The 23431-nt window shown below is 50.7% G+C and overlaps 1 protein-coding gene across 1 annotated transcript in view; it reads right to left on the bottom strand.

The window, feature by feature from the left end:
• Positions 1 to 22384, bottom strand: part of KCNB1 (potassium voltage-gated channel subfamily B member 1) — a 90921-nt gene extending 68537 nt beyond the window's left edge. Inside the window, exon 1 of the mRNA XM_007078042.2 lies at positions 21818 to 22384. Coding sequence (XP_007078104.2) covers positions 21818 to 22384 — 567 coding nt within the window. The remainder of the gene's footprint in view (positions 1 to 21817) is intronic.
• Positions 22385 to 23431: the final 1047 nt, after the last annotated feature.

Raw genomic sequence — 23431 nt, 5'->3', positions numbered from 1 at the left:
AGATGGGGAACCTGAAGGAAGACCAGAGAGGCTGGGTGACTTGTTCGAGGCCACACAGCTAACGAGCAGCAGAGCTGGGTCTGAGGCGGTTGACAGATGGATGGAGAGAGTTCCCAGCTGGTTCAGGCACCGAGCAGTGGGTCCCAGATAGTGGGGGTGGGATCAGTGTGAGAGCTGAGCTTCACCCCAGGAACCTGCACTTCCTTCCCATTTGAGAGTGTGAAACGGCCCTCACCGGACTCCTACTCAGTTCATTCCCTGGAGAAACCGAATCCTACTCTCCGTCGCACTCTGACCGGCCCAGGGCAGCCCAGTCTCCCAGTGAGCCCCTTCCTGCAGCCCGGTGGACCCTGCCCATGCCAAAGTGGGGCACATGCCAGCAGCACTAGAGGCACTGAGATCTGGATTTCTCAGCCTCGCCGTTAGTGGAATCACCTTGGGAGCTTTGAAAAATACCAGACCGTGGGGCCCGCCCTAGAGATTCTGATTTAATTGGTCTGGGGGGGGGGGTGGTGGTGGTGGTGACTTGGCATTGGGACTTTCACAGGTCCTCAGATGGTTCTCATGTGCAGCCGAGACTGGTTTAGCCACACGGGGACAAGACATCAACTCACACTGATCCAGAGTGAGCAGTGCTAGCTTTTCCGATTCTCCTTCAAACCTTTGGACTCCCTTAAGGGGAAAGTCCACTTGTAAGCTAACGGGATTTTAACACCTCTCTAACACGTGTACATCTCCCCTTTTAACCCGAAGAAAGCAGGTGTCAGCCTCCAGCATCGGGCTAGAATTTCACAACATGATTTATAACTAATGGTACCAACGCTTCACGATACCAAATTTCCCCGCAAAACAACTTGATTTCAGTAAAATAAGTGAATTAATTGAAAGAAGAATATTAAGCAAATTCTATTTCGGGTATTTCCCTTGGACCCAGTAGTCTATGACTCAAACTGGTCTCACTTACGTTCTGCTCTGGCCACAAGAATTGTTTCAGAGGTGAGCATGTGACTAAAATGTACCCGGTCAGAGCCAATTCTGGAAGTTTTGCTGGAATAGCCGGGAAAAAAGGCCTCTCTTTCTGCTGGCCTTGGTGCTCGTAGGTGACCTCGTAAGGCCACAGGCACTAGGGCTGGAACTGAGATTTGAACCGTGTCCCCAAAGGTAGTATAACTTCCAAATAAACCACATTTCTGGGGGAATTCACTGGGATCCCTCAGAACTTCTGTTACCTGGGTTTAGAGTCTTTATATGCAGCATTTGTTTAAGAAAAATTCAATAGCACCCAAGCAGGTACCTTTAAAAGCTGATAAAAGACACTGTCATTGTCTTCAGCACATTCTGAGCACCAGAGAAGATTTGGCTATGTGTAAAGATTTTGGCACCCTTGTTCCTTTCAGGGTTGGATGGTAAGAAACTTCTGGTTGGAGTCTCAGCTAGACATTTCAGACTATCTCACCCACACCCCCCTGAAAGGAGTGTGATGTCTGCTTTCTGCCTACTGTGATAACCTCTGAATCCATCCATCCATCCATCCATCCATCCCTCCCTCCGTTTTTCTGTCTGTCCATCCATCTATCCAACACAATTTTACAGCATACTCCTAAGGAGGGAAGCACCATACCAGGTGCAGAAGAGACAGGTGAATACATAAACAAGTCAAGCCATCAGGGAGCCCACAGTCCACTCCGAGTGGGGGAGGGCAGGTAGTAATCAGATAAATGCATGCATGGATGTGACATTACAGTGGGAACAAGGCCAAACCAAGGGAGACGGGTAGAACTTTGAAAACCATAACTGGGGATTTGGCCTATTCAGAGATCAGAGAGGGCTTCCTGGATGAAGAAGGCACATTCGATCTGAAAGCTTCAGGATGAGCAGGCAATAACTGGGTGAAGTAGAGAGGAAAAGCATTTCAGGCAGAGGGAACAGAATATGCAAAGGCCTTTAGTAAGTATGTGATCAGTGTGGCTGCACACAGGAAGCCAGGAGATGAAGTCGGGGGTGAGTGGCTGGTCACATGGAGCCTTTTGGACCCCTGGGAGAAGATGTGCCCCCTTTCCTCGCCCCATTTTCCTTCCAGTCAAATGGAAAACTCCCACCTTTCCCCTCCTCCCTCCCTTACATGATAAAGATGTGAAGAAACCAAACACAACGCTGCCCTTATGATTTCTGGGCTTGAGTAGTACAGCAAAGCATACACACAACGAGAGGAGTTTGGGCTGCTTGCGGAGAAAAGGGAGAAGAGAAGAAAGAGAAAGACAAGAAGTCTAGGAGTAAAACGAAGAAAGGAGGGAAGCTCCAGGGGGAGCGGAGGGCGTCAGTGGCTCAGTGCCCGGGCTCAAATCTGCACCTTTTAGCTGCATTCTCACATGTGTCACTCGACCTCCCTGGGCTCAGTTTCCTCATCTGTAAAATGGGGGATAATAACAGTCCTTTCCTCATAGGGTGCAGTGAGGGCTGGATGAATTAACGAGTTCACCAGTCTGTCCGTCAAAAGGGACGTAGGAGTGATACGTGGGTGTTATGCGGGTCTTGTCAGAACCCAGTCTGTCTCTAAACTCCTCAGAGTCCCCAGGACAGCTGGAGGGGGAGAAGTAGCTGAGGGGACAGAGGGCCCGTGGTGATGAGCTGTATGGGACAAGCTTTGGAAGGCAGCTAAGAAATCTCCCGGGGAGACCAGAACTCCTCCCTTGAGTGAGAGCATCTCATATCTGGGGGAAGGGCCAGGTTCTACAGTTTTCTGAGTAAAAAGGAAGGGGCTCTTGCCACCTCCCTCATAAGAAACCTCTAGTTCAGGGAAGATTATCCCCCACTGTTGAACTTTGGAATCCAAAAGCACTGACTGAGGGGGCTAATGGCAAATTCTTAGAAAAAAAATGCCAGGTCATGAGGGAAATGACATTCAGTTTGGGAAGTCAGGAGGAAGCTATTTAAGTAGAGTCGTAAAAGATGAGTTAAGGAGGCCAAGGGGGCCAGGGTGGGGGGGCTGCAAGATTGTTCTAGTTAGCACAGCATGTGCAAAGGTCCTGAGGTAAGACCCAGAATGGAGTCCTGAGGATCTGAGAAAAGAGATAGGAAGTCATTTAAAGTGTATAATATGAAGGCAGGGGTAGTTCTTATAAGCCCTTAGTGGTCAAATAAGGGCTTTGGAAATTATCCTGAGAGCAACGAGAAATCATGGAGGGGTGAATGCCCCTCCCTCTTGCCACTTCCCCTCATCCCCATCCAAAACCTCTGTACAGACAGAGTGGATGAGACAGGAGGCAGACTCCGCATGAAATAATACGAGGCTTGAAAAACTCTCTTAAGTATCTGAAGTGGCAACGTTCATTCGGTCAACAAATATTTATTTAGTGGCTACTATATGCTAGGCACAGTTTTAACACCGAGAAGACGAGAAGACACAAGCAGAACCTGACCAACTCTCTCTCTGATGGAGCTTATAATGTAGCGAGATGAGTCAGATAAACCTAGAATATAGCAGGTGGTGAGAGGGGCTTGAAAAAAACTAAGGGATGATAAAGGAATGGAGTGTGAAGGTCGGGGAGGGAGGAGGCGGAGGTCAGAGAGCAGGGCGCGTGAAGGTCGGGGAGGGGTTGTCTAGCATTTACTACGGGATGAGACCTAGCGAGCGACCTGTCCCTGCCAAGCGCCACTGAGTGCCCATCGTGTGCACATGCGCACGTGAGTAGGCTGTAAAGACGATTCCCTAGCACCTGTCCACTCCACCGCCAATGAAGCTCCCCGCCCAGCTGGCACTCACAGTGCATTTGTGGGGACCACAGTGACCAGCACACTATTCCACTTCCCCACAGGCTGCCGCCAGCCACGCCTCTCACGAGCCAGGAAGCCGCACGCCCCTGGCATCCTTTCGGACCCTTGCCTGACACCGTTTGCCTTTCTCTGGATAATGGGACCCAGGTGAGATCATCCGGGTTGCCCACTGCCCCCCACCCCCCACTCCCTTGGGGTTGGTAGGGCTGCTCCCCTGGGCCCGCTCCAGGTCAACCGGCAAGAAAAAGAAGATTAAATGGGGTTGACAACGGGTCAAGGGTCTCTGGCTGGGGAGTCAGTGTGCAGCCGCTTTCCTGAGGATCGTGTCACTTCTCACAGTGCCGCCCGAACAGCAAGAGAAAGAGGCGAGATGGAGGTTTGGGGACTTCCTGTGGTTTGCATTTCCTCAGGAACTGCTCCCTGGAGGGTGGATGATGAAGCATTAATGACACACGTAAGGGATGAAACCCACAAAATAACGAGTCAGGAACAAGAGTTCTGACTCCAAACATCAATGTTCTCAGTGCGCCTGCCAGAACGCCACGGAGGTGACCTGACCTCGACCTTCAAAATTCAGGCTCTGAACATCAGTTCCAACTTGGAACATCAGCGTTCCGACCTTGCCCGCTAGAGTTTCGATCACGAGTGGCGATACCCTGGCCGTGTACCCCTTGGGTCCAATTACGGATTGAGGATTCTGACAATGGATGGCAGCCTTCCCACCTTGAATCCCAGAACCGCGACCCTGAATGGCGGTGTTCCAACAATGAACATCACTGCTGTGATCTTGAACGTCAGAATTCCAACCCTGGGCACCCCGTCTCTACCAAGAACTCCCGAATGTTCAAGCTTCCCAGCCTGAATTTGTAAAGCTGACATTACTTTGCAAGGATGTAAGGTTTAATTCTACACAATAAACGCTTCCATGGGCCCACAGTCCCTAGAAATAAGCCAAATGCTTGCATAAGGAAGAAAGATGAAAATAACAGTAAAAATAGCACCAGCTCATATTGGTTGCACATCAGGCACTTTGCTGAGCACTTTCCATGCTTTTTCTCATTCAGTTCTCTAGACAACCCCATTTTACCGATGAGGAAACTGAGGCTCAGATCCAATCCAGTTTGCTGACTTAATATCCAGTGCCTTTTACAGCAACTGCGGTAGCCTTTTCTTCCTGCTCTGGTTGGAGGTTGGGTAGGGGGATGTTGGATCCTATTAGCTAATTAGTTAACGATTCACCTGTGAATTTCCCTGACTTGTGTTAACATCCACCGGGGGTGACTTGGGTTTTGAAGCCAAGTCCCAGCTGGGTGGGACAGTCATTCATTCAACAAACACTTGCCACCCTGTCTTGTGCTTGACAGCAGAGAGTAAGAAAAGGGGAGGGGGGCCCGTTGCTTCTGTCCCCCAAGCCCCACCCTCACCTCTCCCTTCTAGGCGGGAGGGCCTCAGAGGCGAGAAATGATTCCTCCTTCTCCTTGTAGCCATCAGAAGGCTCTCTGCTTCAAGGATCAAACGTGGAGCCCTAATGGCTGAAAGTGGTCCACAAGACCACTCTGTCTGGCCCACTGAAATGGTTTAATTTTTAAAAAACTACTTGCCAACATTAGTAACTTGGGAGGTCTCAAATGAAAAATAAAATCGCTGGGTGGGCCCAGAACCCAGCCCGGAGCTGAACAGCAGCTGCCTCTCTTGATGGGTGCATATGCCCCAGTCCCCACCACTCCCTGCTGCCTCCTTGACACTGAGGCTGAGTGTTAACTGTCTTGCTCATTGAACTTGCCTTATTACAGTTCTTCCATCCACCTGCTTCACTTGTTATCACTACCTACCTGGCCCCTGTGGCCATCTGAGTCTGAGGTCCCAGCTCTGGCCTCTGTGTCCCAAGGCAGGGAGCTTGGGGAGGTACTTTTTCCTTGATAGAGTCACCGGGACTGAAGGACTTTCCACACTCCTCACCCCCAGGACTTCTGAGTCTTCCTTGCAGGCAGGGCCGGCTTCACGGGGGGAGGGGGGGTGCAGCCTGCATGGTCCCACGGGGCCCTGCGACCAGAAGGGCCCCGAGTTTGGCTGCGTGCTCTGCTGTCGCTGTCTTGAAATGCTTAGGGGTTTTCGCACAAGGGGGACTGCATTTCATCTTGCAGCGCACCCCTCCCGCCACCCTCAGATTCTGCAACCAGCCGGGTCAGCATATCACTCAGTCATTAGGGGCATCCGGTACGCGCGCGTGCACGCACACGTGCCCGCGCACGCACGCGCACTTCTCTAATCTGTCTGGAAAACCACCTCTTTGAATTGGTCTGTTAATCACGAGGCCGGCAAGGGTCTCAGACTTCTATGTAGGGGTGGGGGGCATGGGGGCAGCAACCTGGACGGAGAGGGAGGGGGACTACGGGACTTGCCTTGGGTTGCATTTACACAGAGCTTTATGTAAGATAAAGCTGCCTACCCTCCAGCCACTCCCTGGCACAGGCGTCGTGCGAAGAATTCGGGCAGGCAAGGTGTCATCAGAGGCCTCGTTAGGGCAAGGTTTGGGGTCGACTATCTTTCTTCTCTCCCTCTTGAGAAAAGCAGGCAAAGATGAAAAACATCATGAACACAGCACGTGCGCTTGGCCCGGCTCAGTGCTGGCCAGTCCGGCGCGCAGATCTTTCCTGCTTGACGATGCCATACCCATTTCCCAGCTGAGAAAGCTGAGGCCAGAGATGAAGGGTCTGTCTGCCCAGGTTTTCATAGCTCATATGTGGCAGTGTTGGGATTATGAACCCAGGCGTCCAGAGTTCTTTCCACTTATGCTACCAGGGAGGTGGCACAGGAGATGAGGGAAAACACCAGTGAGGAGAAGGGTATCCGCGCCCAGGTGGCCCTAACTTCAAAATAAAGCAGAGAGACATCTTATCACGGGAAGAGTGTAAGTGCCATCAGATCCAAACTGGTCATTCAAGGTCAGGGAGGGCCTTTCTGAACAGGTGACACAGGAGCCGAGATCTGAAGGATGAGAAAAGGCAGCTGGTGTTGCAAGATCCAGAGTCAGAGGACCAGAGAGGTTAAGTAATTTGCTCAAGGTCACACAGGTAGCTTGTACCTTCATTCCCTCTGGCCATCCTCCAAAGCCCTCCTGACAAAGCCCCTACTCTGCATCAGGTCCCGAGGCGACTTTAGAATACAGGCCGGCAAACTTTTCCTGTAAATGTTATTGTAACTAAAAGCAGGTTCAGATAACAGGTAAGTGAATGTGGCAGGCGTTCCAGTAGAATTTTATTAATAAAACAAGCAACCCACCTACCCGGCTTTAGAACACAGAAATGAATACAAAACAGTCCTAGATTTTGAGAACTTCCTGCCTTACTCATGGAGATAAGACAAGGTCAGAAGAAAATAGAATAGAATCCAAGAGGAAGGATGCTAAATGGCGCAACAGAGAAAGAACTTGAAGAAAGATTGCTTCTGCAATTTGGGAAGGAAGGAGGTCAAGTACAGGTTCTCAGAAAGGACCATCTGCCCTGTGAGGCCCTCTCTGACCACACCCTCTTGTTCTCTGTCAAAATACCTTGCTTCAGGGGCACCTGGGCGGCTCAGTCGATTAAGTGTCTGACTCTTGGTTTCGGCTCAGGGCATGATCTCGCGGTTTGTGAGTTCGAGCCTCATGTTGGGCTCTGTGCTGACAGCTCAGAGCCTGGAGCCTGCTTTGGATTCCGTGCCTCCCTCTCTCTCTGCCCTTCCCCTGCTAGCGCGCGTGCTCTCTCTCTCTCTCTCTCAAAATAAATAAACGTTAAAAAATTTAAAAAAAAACCCACCTTGCTTCTGTCCTTCACAGTTGTACACATTATGCTCTGTGATTATTTTCATTTACTTTTTTTTTAACGCATCTCTCTCTCCAGTAGGCTGTAAACTCCATGGCGGCTGTAGAGTTGCCAGCTTACGTTTATTTCCCGTCTTGGTAGCAGCACTTAATCTCTCCTTGGGGTGCCATCTCCTTTACTTCCATCTCTGGGTCCCCTCCCAGCTCTAAGATGTGATCCACACTTGGTGAAGTGATTGGCTTAGGGACAGGCCAACGAAAACAGCCCTGGGGTTTTGCTGGATCTATTTGGAAAGAAACTTGCTCCCCCCCTCCCCCCCCCGCCCCCCCCCCCCCGCCCACCATGGAAGCCTGCAGTTGCTGGAGATTATCTTTCCAGCCATGTTACAGCCTGCTGAGAAGCCAGAGCTTAGAGATATCGGAGACTAAGTATTGATGGCATGTTTAAGCCCCTGGATCCAGCCCTGCCTGAGGCCATCCCTAACCCAGGACTTTTCAGTTACATTTTTTGCTTAGGTCCGTTTGAGCTGTATACTTGTTACTTGCAACCAAAAGAATCCTAACCAATAGATACACAAGTGCTTCCCAAGCACCCAGCATGGTGCCTAGCATATAGTAACAAGCCCGTGGATGTTTGTCACACAAACAACATTGTGGCATTGAAGCAGGACCTCAAAACAAGCACACGCATCCATACAAAGTTACAAGAACCAGAGGAGACCAGAATGGAAGCTAACTTTGAATCCAGGAATGGGAGAGGATGACTGAAATTGTGGTCACTATTTGAAACAATAATAAATGATGTGTACGCATATGCACGGCACAGGAGATGGAGGAAAGTCGATCCCTTCAAAGAGACGCTGGGAATTCCAGGCATGAAGAGAAGACGGAAGACAGGGCCAATATCATCATCCCCTCTCTACCTTCTTTTTGCTCCTCACGTGTCCCTGGCAGGGGAGTCGTGGGCTGCCTCACTGGGGCCCTTGGGTCCACGAGGACTCTACGAGGCAGAGCTGGCCAAGGTGAAGGGCCCCGTGGATCACACAGGCCTTGAACGACTCCAGGATGGGCCCTGGGTAGCAATAAGTGAAATATGATGACCTATTTTTAGAAGCTGTTTGATTCCAGGTCCATTACCTGGTGGATGTGAGTGATGGTGTGGAATTGGCAAACGTAACATTATTCTCGTAGACGGCGTCCGCCTGCCAGGCCACAGTGGGCAATTATGGTGGAGACCAGCCTTGTTGCAGAGCAAAAATGGAACAGTCAGGGCATGAGGAAAACACCTCAAGTGTCTAATTTAATTGTGTCTCCTTGTTGTGAATGAAGGCCAGAAGCCACTTCTTCCTGGCCCAGGAAACATGGGCCTGAGAGTGGGCAGGTAGAGACCTGGAAGGTGGAAGGATACGGAGGAGGTACACCTGAGAGACCCTTGTTTGTAGGGGAGATCCCTCTGACCAATCATCACATGATCATGCAAGTTTGCACACTCATTCACTCAACAAACATTTACTAACACTTAACTTAAGCAAAAATAATAACAACAACAATAGTTAACTTGTACTGAACACTTGCTGAGTGCCCACGACTGCTCTGAGTGCTTCAGATAGAGCTGTCAGGGTGCCTGGGGGGCTCAGTTGGTTAAGCATCCGACAGGCTCAGATCATGATCTTAGGGTTCATGGGTTCAAGCCCCGCGTCGGACTCTGTGCTGACAGCTCAGAGCCCAGAGCCTGCTTCAGATTCTGTGTCTCCCTCTCTCTCTCTCTGTCCCTCTCCCACTCATGCTCGGTCTCTCAAAAATAAACAAACATTAATTTTTTTTTTTTTTAGATAGAACTGTCACCCTGGCTGTTGTGAGACTCCTCAAATTATGGATCAGGAAGTCAAAGCCCAGAAAAGTTAAGTCATCCTCCCAAGGACACACAGCTTGAATCGTCACTGAGCTGGGATTTGAGTCCGGCCAGTCAGGCTGCAGAGCCTGCTTTTTTAAGCATTCCTGTCTCTCTGTGGGCCAGGCCTGGCATCACATAACAACCCAGAAGCTACACTTAACAGTGTTTTGTGCGAGGAAGGTATGAACATCAGGTTTTTGGAGCACAGAGGAGGGAGCAGCCAGTGCTGCCTGAAGAGGATGTGGGTGGTGAAGGAAGAGAAGCTGTGGGTAGATGAGAGGAAGAAAGGGGACAAGGCAGAAGAATCAGTCTGGCCAAAAGTATGGAGCAGGACTTTTGCATTCTGGGAATGCAAAAAGCTGAGTGTGGTATGAGTAGAGGGGTCGTGGACAGCGTATGGGCAGAAGCGAATATGGGGTGGTTGGCTGGAGCCTTGAAGGTCAGGCTAAGGAATTTGGGCTTTATCCTGGGAGTAGTGAGACCCATGGAGGGGTTTTTGGAAGGGGGGATGTGAGCAGATTATATATGAGAAAGATGCCTCTTGGTTCTCTGCAGAGGATGAACTGGAGGAGGAAGGCTGGAGACAGGGAGGCCAGTGTGGAAGTTCAGTGGAAAGGTCAAGTTCCAACAGTGACAGGTCACCCCTCTGATCTTATCTCCCCACCTCCCGGGATGGCTCACTCTGCTTCAGCCACACTGGCCACCTGGCTGTTCCTTGACTGACCCAGACATGCTCCTGCCCCAGGGCCTTAGCACATGCTGTTTTCTCCATCAGGAACACTCTTTCCCCAAAAGTCCACATACCTCCTCCTCTCCTCTTCTGATAGTCTTTATTTAGTTGGCATCTTCTTGGTAAGCCCTTTCCTATAAACTGCCCCCCCCCCACCCCGGTCAAATACACTCTCTCCTTCCTGCTGACCTTTCTTCATGGCATTTGTTATCAACCAAAATACTACATTATTTGATCTTGTAATCTCATCCAAAATACTCCAGTTTGTATCTCTAAAAGATGAATATTTAAAATTTTTTTAATGTTTACTTATTTTTGAGAGACAGAGAAAGATTCAGAGCACAAGCAGGGGAGGCACGGGGAGAGAGGGAGGCACAGAATCTGAAGCAGCTCCAGGCTCTGAGCTGTCAGCACAGAACATGATGCGGGGCTCGAACCCACTGACTGTGAGATCATGACCTGAACTGAAGTCAGACGCTTAAGTGACTGAGCCACCCAGGCGCCCCTAAAAGATGAGTATTTTAAAACACAACCACAATAACATGATCATACCTAAAAAATGGCATTAATTCCTCAATAGCACCAAATATCCAGCCAGTGTTCATCTTTCCCGGTCATTTCATGACTCCTTTTTCACAGTTGCTTTGCTCTGGTCAGTTTCCATATTTGTTAATGCTTTGAATGGTTTCACTCTCTCCCCTACTCGAATATTAGTGCCATTAGAGCTGGGATCTTTATTTTGTTCTCTGCTGTGTCCCCAGTACCTGGCACAGGGCCCAGCACACAGTAGGTGTTCAACAAATCTTGCTGAATGAACACAGCCAATCATAATTGTACAGCTGATACTGATCTTGTGGGCATTACATGTTTCTTATCGTTATTTACCATATTACCTTATCTAATCCTCATAAGGTCTTTGTGCAGCAGGGGCTATGATTGGACCCATTTTACAGAAGGGGAAACTGAGCCATGTGGCTCAAGGACTCACAGCTAGAAAATGGCCAGGGCATAAGACCTGAGACACAGACTGGGCGTCCGTGGATGCTGATGGAGGCTGAGGGTTTATGGCTGCCCAGAAACTGCCCCCACATCCCACATAGTCTTCACAGATTCCTCTGCCCCCACCCTCCCCCACCCAGGCCGCCATCTTCTCTTGCTTGGAACATTGCAACATCCTCCTGGCAGCCGGTCATCCTTTATTTCTGTAAAATGCCCACTTTCCAGGCAACATCCAGGGGGTGGGCGTCCACGATGCACAGGACAGCCCCTCACAACAAAGAATTATCCATCTTCAAATGTCCAAAGTGCTGAGGTTGAGAAACCACGCCCAGAAGTATCCTGCATCCAGAGCTTAGCTGAAGTCCATGCGAGTCAGACTTCCAAAAATGTGTTAGTGACAGCAATGAAAGTCCCAAAGTTGGTACGCCAAATTGCTTTTTTCATCAATTAGTGCGTATTATCAGTTATCTTTAGGATAACACCTTTCATTTGACAAACATTTACTGAGTGCCTGCTCTATGGCAGGCACTGTTCTAGGCACTGGGGACGCAACAGTGAACAAAACGGACAAAAGCTCTGCCCTTTGAAGCTGGTATCCAAGTGGGGAACAGAAAAAGTAATTGCATAATTAAGTAATTATATGCTAGGTCAGGTGGAGAAACATAAAGCAGGAGAGGGGGATGGAGAGTGTTGGGGATACTGTTTTATAGCGTGGTTGGGAATGCCTCGCTAAGATGACATTCGAACTGAGATCTGAAGAGTGTGGGCAGTGAGTCTTACGGCTATCTGCAGGAAGACTACCAGGCAGAAGAAACAGCAAATGCAAAGGCCCTGTGATGGGAGAATGGTATGCCTGAGGAATAGCAAAGAGGCCACTGTGGGTAGACTGCAGTGATGGAGAGAGGGAGGGTGGTAGAGAAGGAGGCCGGAAGGATGTTGGAAGAGAGAGGAAAGATGCCAGACAAGGGCCCTGGATGATAGGACTTGAGCTTTTTCTCCAAGGGAGATGGGAGCCATGGGAGGATTCTGAGCAGGGGGGGTGAGCAGATCTGACTCAGAAGTTCCTCTGGCTCCATGTGGAGGATAGACTGCGGGGGTGTGGGGAGGTGGGAGCACAGACAGGAAGAGGCTCCTGCAGTGGTTCAGATAAGAGAGGAGGGGGACCTGAGTCAGGAACACAGCAGTGGGGCAGTGAGAAGTGGCCACATTCTGGACAGGGGTCACCCACGTGTGTGTGTGTGTGTGTGTGTGTGTGTGTGTGTGTGTGTGTGTGTGAGAGAGAGAGAGAGAGAGAGAGAGAGAGAGAGAGAGAGAGAGAGAGACTGGCATTCCACAAAGCTTTCTTCAGTGGAAAAGGAGAATGGGGGGGCCATGCTGGATGTGTCAGGGACTGTCCCTTATCTCTGTCAACAATTACCCAGACGGCACCTCTCTACATCCCCAGCACGGTGTACAGAACTCTACATCTGTCAGGACCTCTGACTCTCCTTACCCCAGGGCTCTTCCCAGGAGTCAAAGGCATCTGGAGCCACAAATGGTGCTGGGAAAACTGGACGCTCACGTGCAAAAGGATAAAGTCGGTCCCTTACCTTACACCACACACAAAAATTAACTCAAAGTGTTTCAAAGACCTAAACGTAAGACCTAAAAGTATAAAACTCTTAGAAGAAAAGATACATGGAGGACATTGGATTAGGCAAGGACTTCTTCGCTTCGACACCAAAAGCACAGACAACCAGAGAAAAAAATAGACACATAGGACTTCATCAAAATTTAAAACTTAGGTGCATTAAAGGACACAATCACTCAAGGGAAAAGGCCTACAGAATGGTAAAAAATATTTGCAGATCACATATCTGATAAGGGGTATTATAATACCCAGAATATATGAAGAACTCTACAACTCAACCACCGAACATGAACCACTTGATTAGAAAATAAGGAAATTACTTGAATAGACATCTCTCCAAAGAATGTGTGCAATGGCCAGCAAAGCACACGAAAAGATGCTCCACATCACTCATCATTAGTGAAATGCAAATCAAAACCACAACGAGATACTATGTCACACCCAAAAGAGTGGCTGTTATCAAAAGAACAGAAAATACCAAGGGTTGGTGAGGACTGGAGAAATTGGAACCCTTGTGCACTGTTGGTGGAAATGCACCATGGTGCAACAATATGGCGGTTCCATGGTGGTAATCGAATTACCACACGATCCAGCAATTTCACTACCGGCTATGTACCCAAAAGAATTAAAAGCAGGGTCTTGAGGAGGTATTTGTACCCCCATGGTCATGGCGGCATTGTTCACGGTAGCCGAAAGGTGGAAGCAAGCCAACCATCCATGGATGGATGAAGGGCTAAACAAAGTATGGCCCGCACATACAATGGAGTATTACTCAGCCCTAAAGAGGAAGGAAATCCTGACACAGGCTATAACATGGATGAACTGTGAAGACGCTGACCTAAGTGAAATGAACCAGTCATAAAAAGACAAATACAGTATGATTCCATTTATATGAAGTACTTAGAGCAATCACCTTCATAGAGACGGGATGATGATTGCCAGGGGCTGAGGGGTAGGGAATGAATTTAACAGATACAGAGCTTCAGTTTTGCAAGATGAAAAGGCTCTGGAGACTGGCTGCACAGCAATGTGAATACAGTCAACTCTACTCAACTACACACCTAAAAATGGTTAAGAGGGTGAATTTTATGTTATATGTATTTTGCCATAAATAAAGCAAGAAATCATCTGGGGGTTATATTCCTACTGTGGGGCCCAGGCAGAAGTGTTTCTCAAAGCTCAAGGGATGTGGCCTTATCGGTGAAATTACCTATGAAAATAATGCTTAATGCTAACCCTGTGTCTCCAGTGGTCCCATCCAGAAGCCTTTGGGGGCAAGGTCCTTATGGATCAGGAGCCAGGAACACCCCCAAGTCAGGTGGGAGACAGCAAATACATCTCTCCCCTCACACCATTCTCCCTACGGTGAGAAGGCAAAGCTGGGGGTGGCATCCCTGGGTTCGCTTCTTACTTCCGGAAGGCTATCCACACGGCACAGAGGCCAGACCACGGGCTCCCGGTCAGGGAGTCCTCCTGTTCCCTGTGTGACCGTGGGCCGGCCACTTTGCCTCCCGGGGTCTCAGTTTCCATGGCGGCAAGACGAGGGTAATTTTCCCTCCCTCACTGGGTGATGTGGGAATCAGATCTGGTGGGCATGTAATGTTCCTTGCACTGTGCTTGGCTCTCCTCACTGGAAGCCGTGAGTGGTAGCTATGGCTGCCATTGTTTCTCATTTTATCGGGGAGGGATGGGGAAGGGGCCGACGCAGCCCGCCGGCCCTGGGTTTTCTTCTTTTAAGACCGTCTCCGGTGGGGGTGTTGTCGTAAGAGGCCTTTCTGGCCCGCAAGACAATACTAGGACACTGATGAAGAAACATTTCCCACAGATCTTTGGCTCGCTCCCCCAGGACCAGAATCAAAGTCAGCGATCCAAGCACAAGCAGCTGATGTGGGAAGGGATCCCAGAAAACCCTGGTAGGGGAGAGGGGACGTGAGACGGGGAGGGAAAGAAGCAAACTGGGTGTATTGTCAAGCAAGGAACTACTTACTGTAGGCGCCTGGAGCTTAATTCTTCTCAGGAACTCTGGGGCCCAGTGTAGACCATCCGGCACTGAGTTATAACCCCCTCCAGGGTGAGGGAACTGGAGTGTTTGCCACCTTCCCCCATCAGGCAGCAGTTGAGGGCTGCTCTGGGTGGGGCATTAGGTCCCTGTCTTTACTGGACTCCACTGGCCAGAGGGAGCCTCTAAGGCAAAGAACAGCAGGTGCAGGTGGCTGGGGGTTGGGCTATTGGCCCCGAAATGGAAAGAGCTAAAAGGATCTGGGTAAGACCCGCATGTCCCCCCTCTATCAGGGCCGAGTCCCGACGGCCCCTCTTGCTGTTGAGCAAGTTATAGAACTTCACCTTACCATGAGCATGTACCATTTTAAAAGAAGAACAACTCTTTGAAAAGGAGCTTATTGATCTGGCAGGATCATCAGGAGGATTAAATGAGACAATGACAATTAAAAGCAAAACAAAACAAAACCCCCCGACAGTTACTGAATGCTTTCTCTGTGCCAGACCCTATTCGAAGTGCTTTGCGTGCATTAACCCATTTAATTTGGTAGCAATTCAAGGAGACAGGCACTGTTACTGCCCTCATTTTATGAGCGAAGGACCCAGGGCACAGAGAAGCACAGCGTTTCGTCCCAAGTCACACGGTTAGTGAGTAAAGGAACCCAACTTTGAACCTGGGCGACCCAGCTCTAAAATCAGGGCTCCCATCCATGATACTATTAAGTCTAGGAAGTACACAAAGTCCTGGGTATGGAGTTGGTGTTTATTATTCTCTTTCAGTTAATGAAGCTTTGGCCAAACATTCATTTGGCCAACACTTTCCTTCCTAAGCATTTTCACATTTTCACATCTTATAGCCTTTCAAAACCCCCGGGAGACCCACTGCCAAGGTGCGATCCTGATCGATTCCAAAGGAATGGAAAGATCTTTGAGCCTTGATGAGGGTACCAGTGAGGTCAGAAAGGCCTGGAAACGGTCCCTGACCTTTCACCAGCTCGATGCAGGACCCAGGCTAGTTGAAGCATCCTCCGTGTTTCCTTGTATCAAAAGGGGGTACGGCATTTCTGAAGCCCGACTTCAATGCCTTACATCCCCTATCTTACTCAATCCCTCGGGCAACCCCATGAGGTGGGTTTTCTTATCATCCTCATCTACAGATTAGAAAACGGAAGCTACAGCTGCTGGGATTCCAACCCAGGACTGTGTGACCCCACAGCCAGGATTCCGGATTTCTGCAATTTCATCTCCAAGGAATAAATACAGACATCTAGGATGACTGACCTGGGGCTGGCAAGAACCTCAGCCGGACGACTTAATGATAATACATGAAGCCCCCTGGCTCAGGTCAAGGAAGCAGAAGCATCGTCACATTAGAGGCATGAAGTCCCAAAGGGGCAGGCAGTGACCCGGCAATTAACAACACTGTAATAGGAAAGGCTGCCAACCAAGGGTGTAGCTAGTATAGAGGAATTCCATGATAACGTTAATAATCACTGTTGTCATTTATCGAATGCTGACCACGTGCCAGGCACTTTATGCAGCTTATCTCCTCATGGCCCTCTGAGGTGGGCTCCCTTATAATTCCCATTTCCTAGATGAGGAAACTGAGTCACAGAAGGAAAGGAACTTCCAAGGTCATATTACTGGCAAGCCATGGAGTTGAGACAGAATCACATCTGCTGGACCCCAGAGATGATTCTTTTTCTTCTTTTTTTTTAGATTTTGTTTTTATGTAATCTCTACACCCGAAGTGGGGCTCGAACCTACAACCCTGAGATCAAGAGCTGCACACTCCCCGGACAGAGCCAGCCAGGTCCCGCCCCCACCCTTTCACCTGAGATGATTCTTAAGCAAATCTGTGGTGGGCAAAATACTGATCGCTGCCATTACATAAAGACCATTCCTGCTTTTGGATATAATAATATATAATGATGATTATTCACACATATAAAGTACTTTCCACTTGCAAATTATATTCACATCTGAAATCTCACTGAGTCATCAAAACAGCCCAAGAGGTGGGCATGGCTATAACTACCATTTGGCCGATGAGCTTACTGAAGCTCTGACAGCTTGAAAGGTCTACCCAAGATTCCAGGATTAAGAAACACAGGCTGGGAGCCAGACCAAGCTGGGTTCAAACCCTGGTCCAAACCCCATTTTCATTCCTTCAAAAAATATTCGCTGAGCATTTGCTTATGTGAGTTCTAGCAAGTGACTTCACCTCTCAGAGCCTCCATTTACTCTCTGTGAAAGAATCCGTTTAAAAAAAATTTTTTTAATATTTATTTTTGAGAGAGAGAGAGCGTGAGTGGGAGAAGGGCAGAGAGAGCCAGAGACACAGAATTCAAAGCAGGCTCCAGGCTGTGAGCTGTCAGCACAGAGCCCAACACGGGCCTCGAACTCACAGACCGCAAGAACGTGATCTGAGCTGAAGTCAGACACCCAACTGACTGAGCCAGCCAGGTGCCCCTGAGTCTTAATACCCCTCATCAAAGTCATTCTTTCCCGCATCTGAAAATGCCACACTTGCTTCCCCCAGGCTTCCTTGCAGTGAGAACAGGAGCATGTGACCAGATCGTGGCCAATAGGATGTGAAAAGAAGTCTCATAGAGCCTCCTGGGAAAGGTTTGCCTCTCAGAGAAAAGGTGGTACACAGGAGGAAATATCCCTCTTCCCTGGGTGGATCTCATGGGCCTACATTAGCCCTCTTGTGACATGAGGCATCCAGCCTGAGGACCAAGCCAGCTAGAGGACTCTAGATTCTAGAATCCTGATGGCATCATGGAGCCATTAACCAGAAACCAGCTACCTTGGAGCTTTCTGTTCTGTGAGAATCTTCCCTCTTGCAGAGGCCACTTTGAGTCTTCTAGTTCATTACTTGCAGTCCAAATTGGCAGATTATCTGACAGGATTGTTGAAGGGATTTCAATGAGGCAGGACATATAAAGTACCTCTAATCAGTGCCTAGCACCATAAACAGTAGCCAATCTGGAAATCAGGAAATTATCTCAGACTGAGATATATGCCGTGAGACTATTCCAGGGAGGGCAGACACTCCTGGCCTCGCAAATTATTTCCCTCTTGCTCTCCCGCTGAGAAAAGCCTGTAGAGTTTTCCGAGAAAGCAGAAACCCAGGGGTGGCCCAGGACCACAGCCCTGTCGCTCCAACGGGGCTGACCCCAGCTTCCCAACAAGAATCAATCACGTTGCCTTTTGCCTAATGGATTTTGATTTCCACGCCCCTGACGGTGAAGGCTAGGGCCTGTGCTTTGGCTTGCCTCCCGTTGCCGAACATCCCATCAATTATTAACAGCGTCAGCTCTGTCTTCCAGTACTGCTATCAGAAGGAAATAGTTTGTCGCAACTCAGCCCACCTGGTCATAGAGAAGGGCCTGCGCTCATTATTTATAGCAAGAAAGCCCCACCTACTCCTACGCGCACTGTGCTATAAATCTGGACAAACATGATTTCTTGATGACCCTGCAAGGTGGGCCTTTTAGCTCCAATTTATAGGTGGAAGGCTAGGGTTTACGGAGGCGAAGAACCTACGTGAGGCCCGAAACTGGGGAGGTGATGCGGCTGGGCCCAGACCCCTGGTCTGTCCTTGCTCTAAACACATGAGGTAAGGTTGTTTCTGTATCTCACAACCACCTGGGAATGATCCTTCATTTGACCATCTCCTTCTGTGGTCTCCAAGAAACTTCCACAGGCTTTACTGTTCTGACAAGCAAGACAACCAAGTGGGGGGAGGGACGGGGTGGGATGGGCAAAGTGCAGACAACTGAAGGAGGCCAGAGGCCCGGGAAGCTGGGCTGCAGGCAGGCAGTGAGGAAGGAGAGACAGAGCCCCCAAACCTGAGACACCCTGACTGACGGATTGCTTGATCCATTCATTCATTCATTCCACATGTAGTCATTTGGAGCTCCTCTGCACCAGGTACCTTGATGGGTGCCGGGAACAGAGCAGCAAATGGAACTCGTGGCACTCACACTCTTGAGGGGGAGAAAGGAAAGGAAGCAAATGCAATTTCAGATGGTGCTTAAAGCCTATGCAGGCAAGACCCCGAGTGAGGTCGCAGAGAGTAAGGAGAAGGAGGCTGTTTTGGACTGGAGTTAGGAAAAGTCTCTCTGCGGAGGGGTTATTTGGACAGGGACCTGCTCAAATGAGGAATGAGGAGAAGCAGCTGGCCACGGGACAAGTTGGGGAAGAGCATTGTAGGCAGCAGGAATAGCAAATGCAAAAGTCCTGAGGAAGGCTAAAGCCTGCCCTGTTTCAGGAATAGCAAGGAAGCCAGTGGGTCTGGAGCCCAGTGAATGACAGGAGATTGAACGGGTGAATTCAGAGAGGACGTGGGGACCGATTCAGTGGCGATTCAGGTACGCCATGGTGGAGGGTGTGGATTTTATTCAGAGTGTTGTGGGAAATCTCTGGAGGATTTTAAGCAGATGAATAATGTGATCCAATTTATATTTTGAAAAGCTCACTCTGGCTGCTGTGTGGGCAATGGATCGCAGGGGGCAAAAGTGGAAGCGGGGAGACTAGGGAGGAGTCTGTGGCATTCAATCATTATGGAAAGAACAAGGTCTTCAAAATGACACTTGGGTTTGAACTTCTGGCTACGCCTGTTTGCTTGCTGTGTGACCTTAGGCAAGTTATTCAACCTCTCTGAACCTATTTGTGAAAGGTGGGATAACAACAGAGAGCTGGTGTAAGGATTAATTGTGTTGTTACATTTCGTGCACAGTAAAATATTTGATCAATGGTGGTCAGGATTTCTGCTGAGGATCAATGAGCCTGCCTGCCTCCCCATCTCAGTTCTGCCTGAAGAATATCCTAGACTGTCCATCTGCCAGGAATGTGAGCTGACAGCCTGAGCCTGGGATCACGGAGAGGTCATGAAGCTCGTCCCTGCGAGCGGATTAACCCGAGGGCAAGATGAGGCTGTTTATTGCCAGACGGCGTCTTTTGCAAGCCTGAGCTCCCCTATCTCGCTGCCAGACTCCAACCCAAACACGGTCCTTTGCCTGCTTCTTCTGTGGGAGGGCGACTCGACCCCCGTGGCCCCTCAGTCTCATGTCTTAGGGACAGGACAGGGAGGGGGAAGAGTCATGTTTGGACCTAAATAGGGTGTGTGTAGGAAGAACCCATGTCAGGCCTGGAAATAGCAAAGTAAGTCTGCTGATCCTAAGCCGGTTAAGGGTGAGTGACTGTCTTAAGAGAGAGGTTTTTTGGACACGAAACCTAGGGCAGGATTATGGTCAGAGGCAGCCCACAGAAGAAGAAACCAGGCCTAGAAGTCTCTCCTTAGGGTTGCCAGGGAAGAGAGAAAACCTTCAGGCCTCCCTCCACCGTCCTACCAGCCACCTCCTCTTGCATTCATTCTCAGAGGCCTCTTCCTGGGCAGCCCGATCTAGTGAAAGGACCCAGCCTTGCAGGTGGATCTTCAGTAATGGGCTACCTGAGCCAGGGGAATCCCACAAGGAGAGGCCAGGCCGGGCGGGAGGCAACCTGAGCAGATACATGATGCTGATATATATGCTTCCTCCTGCCTTTTTCTTTTTGCCACGAATACATTTACCTACCTGCTCACTCCACCCCCACCCTCCTCTTGGCCCCACTCTTTGAAAGTGAGTTATGTTGGGGGCGCCTGGGTGGCGCAGTCGGTTAAGCGTCCGACTTCAGCCAGGTCACGATCTCGCGGTCCGTGAGTTCGAGCCCCGCGTCAGGCTCTGGGCTGATGGCTCGGAGCCTGGAGCCTGTTTCCGATTCTGTGTCTCCCTCTCTCTCTGACCCTCCCCTGTTCATGCTCTGTCTCTCTCTGTCCCAAAAAAAAAAAATAAATAAATAAACGTTGAAAAAAAAAATAAAAAAAAAAAAAAAGAAAGTGAGTTATGTCCAACATATCTTTCCCAAAGTGGTCTTCCTGGATTTCAACATCAACACTTCTCTTTTCTGGCTCCCTCCGGGCCTCCCACAACCTCTTTTAGAGTGCTGAGCACACTGTGTTGTCATTTATTCCCGACACCCTGCCTGTTGGCCACCTGAAGACAGGCCCCATCTCGCCGAGGCCTTCCCAGAAGCCAGCTCAACACAAAGAAGCCGCTCATCAACCAGTGACCCCCTTCCCTGGCCTGTCCCCCCACCCCAAGTCTTCCTCAGTCTGTTACAGCCTCTGCCTTTACCCAACAGCACACTGGTCCACTCAGTGTGACTGAAGCCTTTCTGTCTCCTTCTGCTTCATTTTCCACATTGCCTCATTTTTGTCTCTTATTTCAAAATTTACATCCTCTTCGACAGCCAAAGCATCTTTACAAGCTGCACCAAATCATTCTTGGAATAAACTCACCAAACAAATAAAGAAAGAACAAGCCAGGGGTGACCCTTCGCCCACAAGCATCCACAGCCAGCTGCATTCGTCATGCATGCACACACCCACCCCTGAGACTCTTTGCCTCATTTTCCTTACTTATGTTAAAACTGCCTGACAGTATTTCAGTGTCCTCCAAGCATGTCTGTAAGCTGCTTTCATTCCTTCCTTGGGGCAAAGTGGGGTGATGAATACAGGGATAAGTATTAGAATCGCAGGTGACCACCCCCCCTCCAGTCTGGGTCTAGGACTCCACAAGGGAGCACTGTGTATACAGACCACACTCCATCCCAGCAAGGCTTTCACGTCGCTCTGTGCTTTCTTATTTACAGCGCCCACCCCTTTGCTGTGGATTTTTTATGCCTCCACAAATCCTTGTCTCCCACAAAGTCGAGGTATTGAATAATGAAGGGATGAGGTCACCAATGCAAATAGGAACAGTCCAAAGGGGTTGGTCCTCATCTCTGAGGCCTGGGCCATAGCCCCTCCCCTTTCTGGTCTCATTTGGGAAGTAAACCAGAGGACACCCCCCCCCCCCAACACACACACCAGGCCGCGGTCCTCGATCTGCAGACACAAGCAGAGCCACCGATGCAATCTCCCGCAGATCCCAGACTCACCTTGGCAGCCACGGAAGAATTGGGCTTCTCCAGGAGGTCCCAGAGCTTTTTCCTCTTCTCTGCACAGCACGTGTTATCGAACTCCTCCCCCTCTCGTTCCCTCAGGGTCTCTGCCTCCCGCTTGAGCTCCTCGTTCATCTGCTCCTTTTTCTGGTGGTAGCGGGCCTGGCAGCAGGACTCCAGGTAGATTTCGTCGATGCCCCAGTAGTCGAGTTCTTGGCTGAAGCTCAGCGCGCACATCTCCTCCATCATGTGCAGCCGCCCGGTGCGGTAGAAGTTCAGGATGGAGGTGAAGGCGCCCGGATGGCGGTCGAAGAAGTATTCGTTGTCGTCGAGGCTGTAGTCGTCGCACACCTCGAGCAGCGAGTCGTGCGTGTTGCAGTCGCGCAGCTTGCCCAGCCGCGTGCGGGGCAGGCGGTCCAGGGTGCGCCAGAGCACCTCGTGCGCCAGACCCCCGACGTTGAGGCGGACGCGCCTTGAGCACGCCTTGCTGCGCACGATCTCCATGGGCTCGGGCGGCAGCGAGCTGGTGGAGCGGGAGCCATGCTTCGTCATGCCCGCCGGCATCGCTGGTCCGGCTGCCCCCGCCCCCCCTGCCCCCCCAGGCCGCTGTCACTGGACGGCAAGGCCGGCCGCCGCGGGGGAGGGGGGCAGGGAGCGCTGTGGGCTGCTGGGGGTGCAGGGGGCCGCGCGGGCGCGCGTCACGGCCGTCTTCTCACCTCCATCCCGACCGCTGCAAGGCAGGAAGCGGACGCGGGTCAGCAAACAGAGAGCTGGGCGCGGCCCCTCCCCACCCCTCCACCGGGACCCCAAGCGGCCTTGACCTTCCCGGTGCTTAAGCGGCTCAGGGGGTGGGGGGTGGGGGTGCAGAAAGGCTTGGCGCTGTCCCTCCCGCCGGTGCTGAAGTCCGCCCCACCCCACGGGTGGAGGGAGGGGCCGCTCTTCGGGGCGGGGAGAGGGCCCCCAAGAGACGCACCGGGCACCCGGGAGGCCCCACCCCGGGGTTCTGCTGCCCAGGCCCGACCCAGCCGCCCGGGGCGCTGTCCTCCCCTTCGAGTGCTGAAACTCTCTTCTTTCTGGGTCTCCCGTCGAGTCCCGAACCAGGCCCCGCAACGGGCAGAGAGGGGCGCTGCATGAAAAACTTTTTTTTTTTTTTTTTTTTTTTTTTTAGATTTCTCATCGATTCCTTCCCCCCGCTCCGAAATAATTAGAATTTGAGAGCTCTGGGGTGGGGGGTGGGGGGTGGCAGCGGGTTTGCTTTTCCTAAACCTTAAAAGCTTTGGGGGAATTTTTTGGTGGGGGTCCAGGTGCCCACCTGTCGGGGGTCACAACAGATGGGGTGGTCAAGACCGCGTCGCTGTTCCGGAGCGACCCCGCTCCCTAAACCACGGGAGCGTCTCTTGAGGTCGCTCTGGGGGACCAACTGAGCTATGAAGATGCCCAACCGAGATCTGCAAAGGAGTCCCGCCCCTCCCTCTGTGCCCCCTACCCCCCCGCAGGAGGGGCACGCCGAGTCCTGCGGATCCACCTGCTTCATTCTTCCTTTCCTCCTTCCCCCTACCCCTCCTCCTCCTCCTCGCTCCTCTCCAGCGATGGCTTTTTATAACTCCGGGT

The sequence above is a fragment of the Panthera tigris genome, chromosome A3, assembly GCF_018350195.1.
Source record: "Panthera tigris isolate Pti1 chromosome A3, P.tigris_Pti1_mat1.1, whole genome shotgun sequence".
Taxonomy (NCBI): Eukaryota; Metazoa; Chordata; class Mammalia; order Carnivora; family Felidae; genus Panthera; species Panthera tigris.
This window is presented reverse-complemented; position numbering and strand designations above follow the sequence as displayed.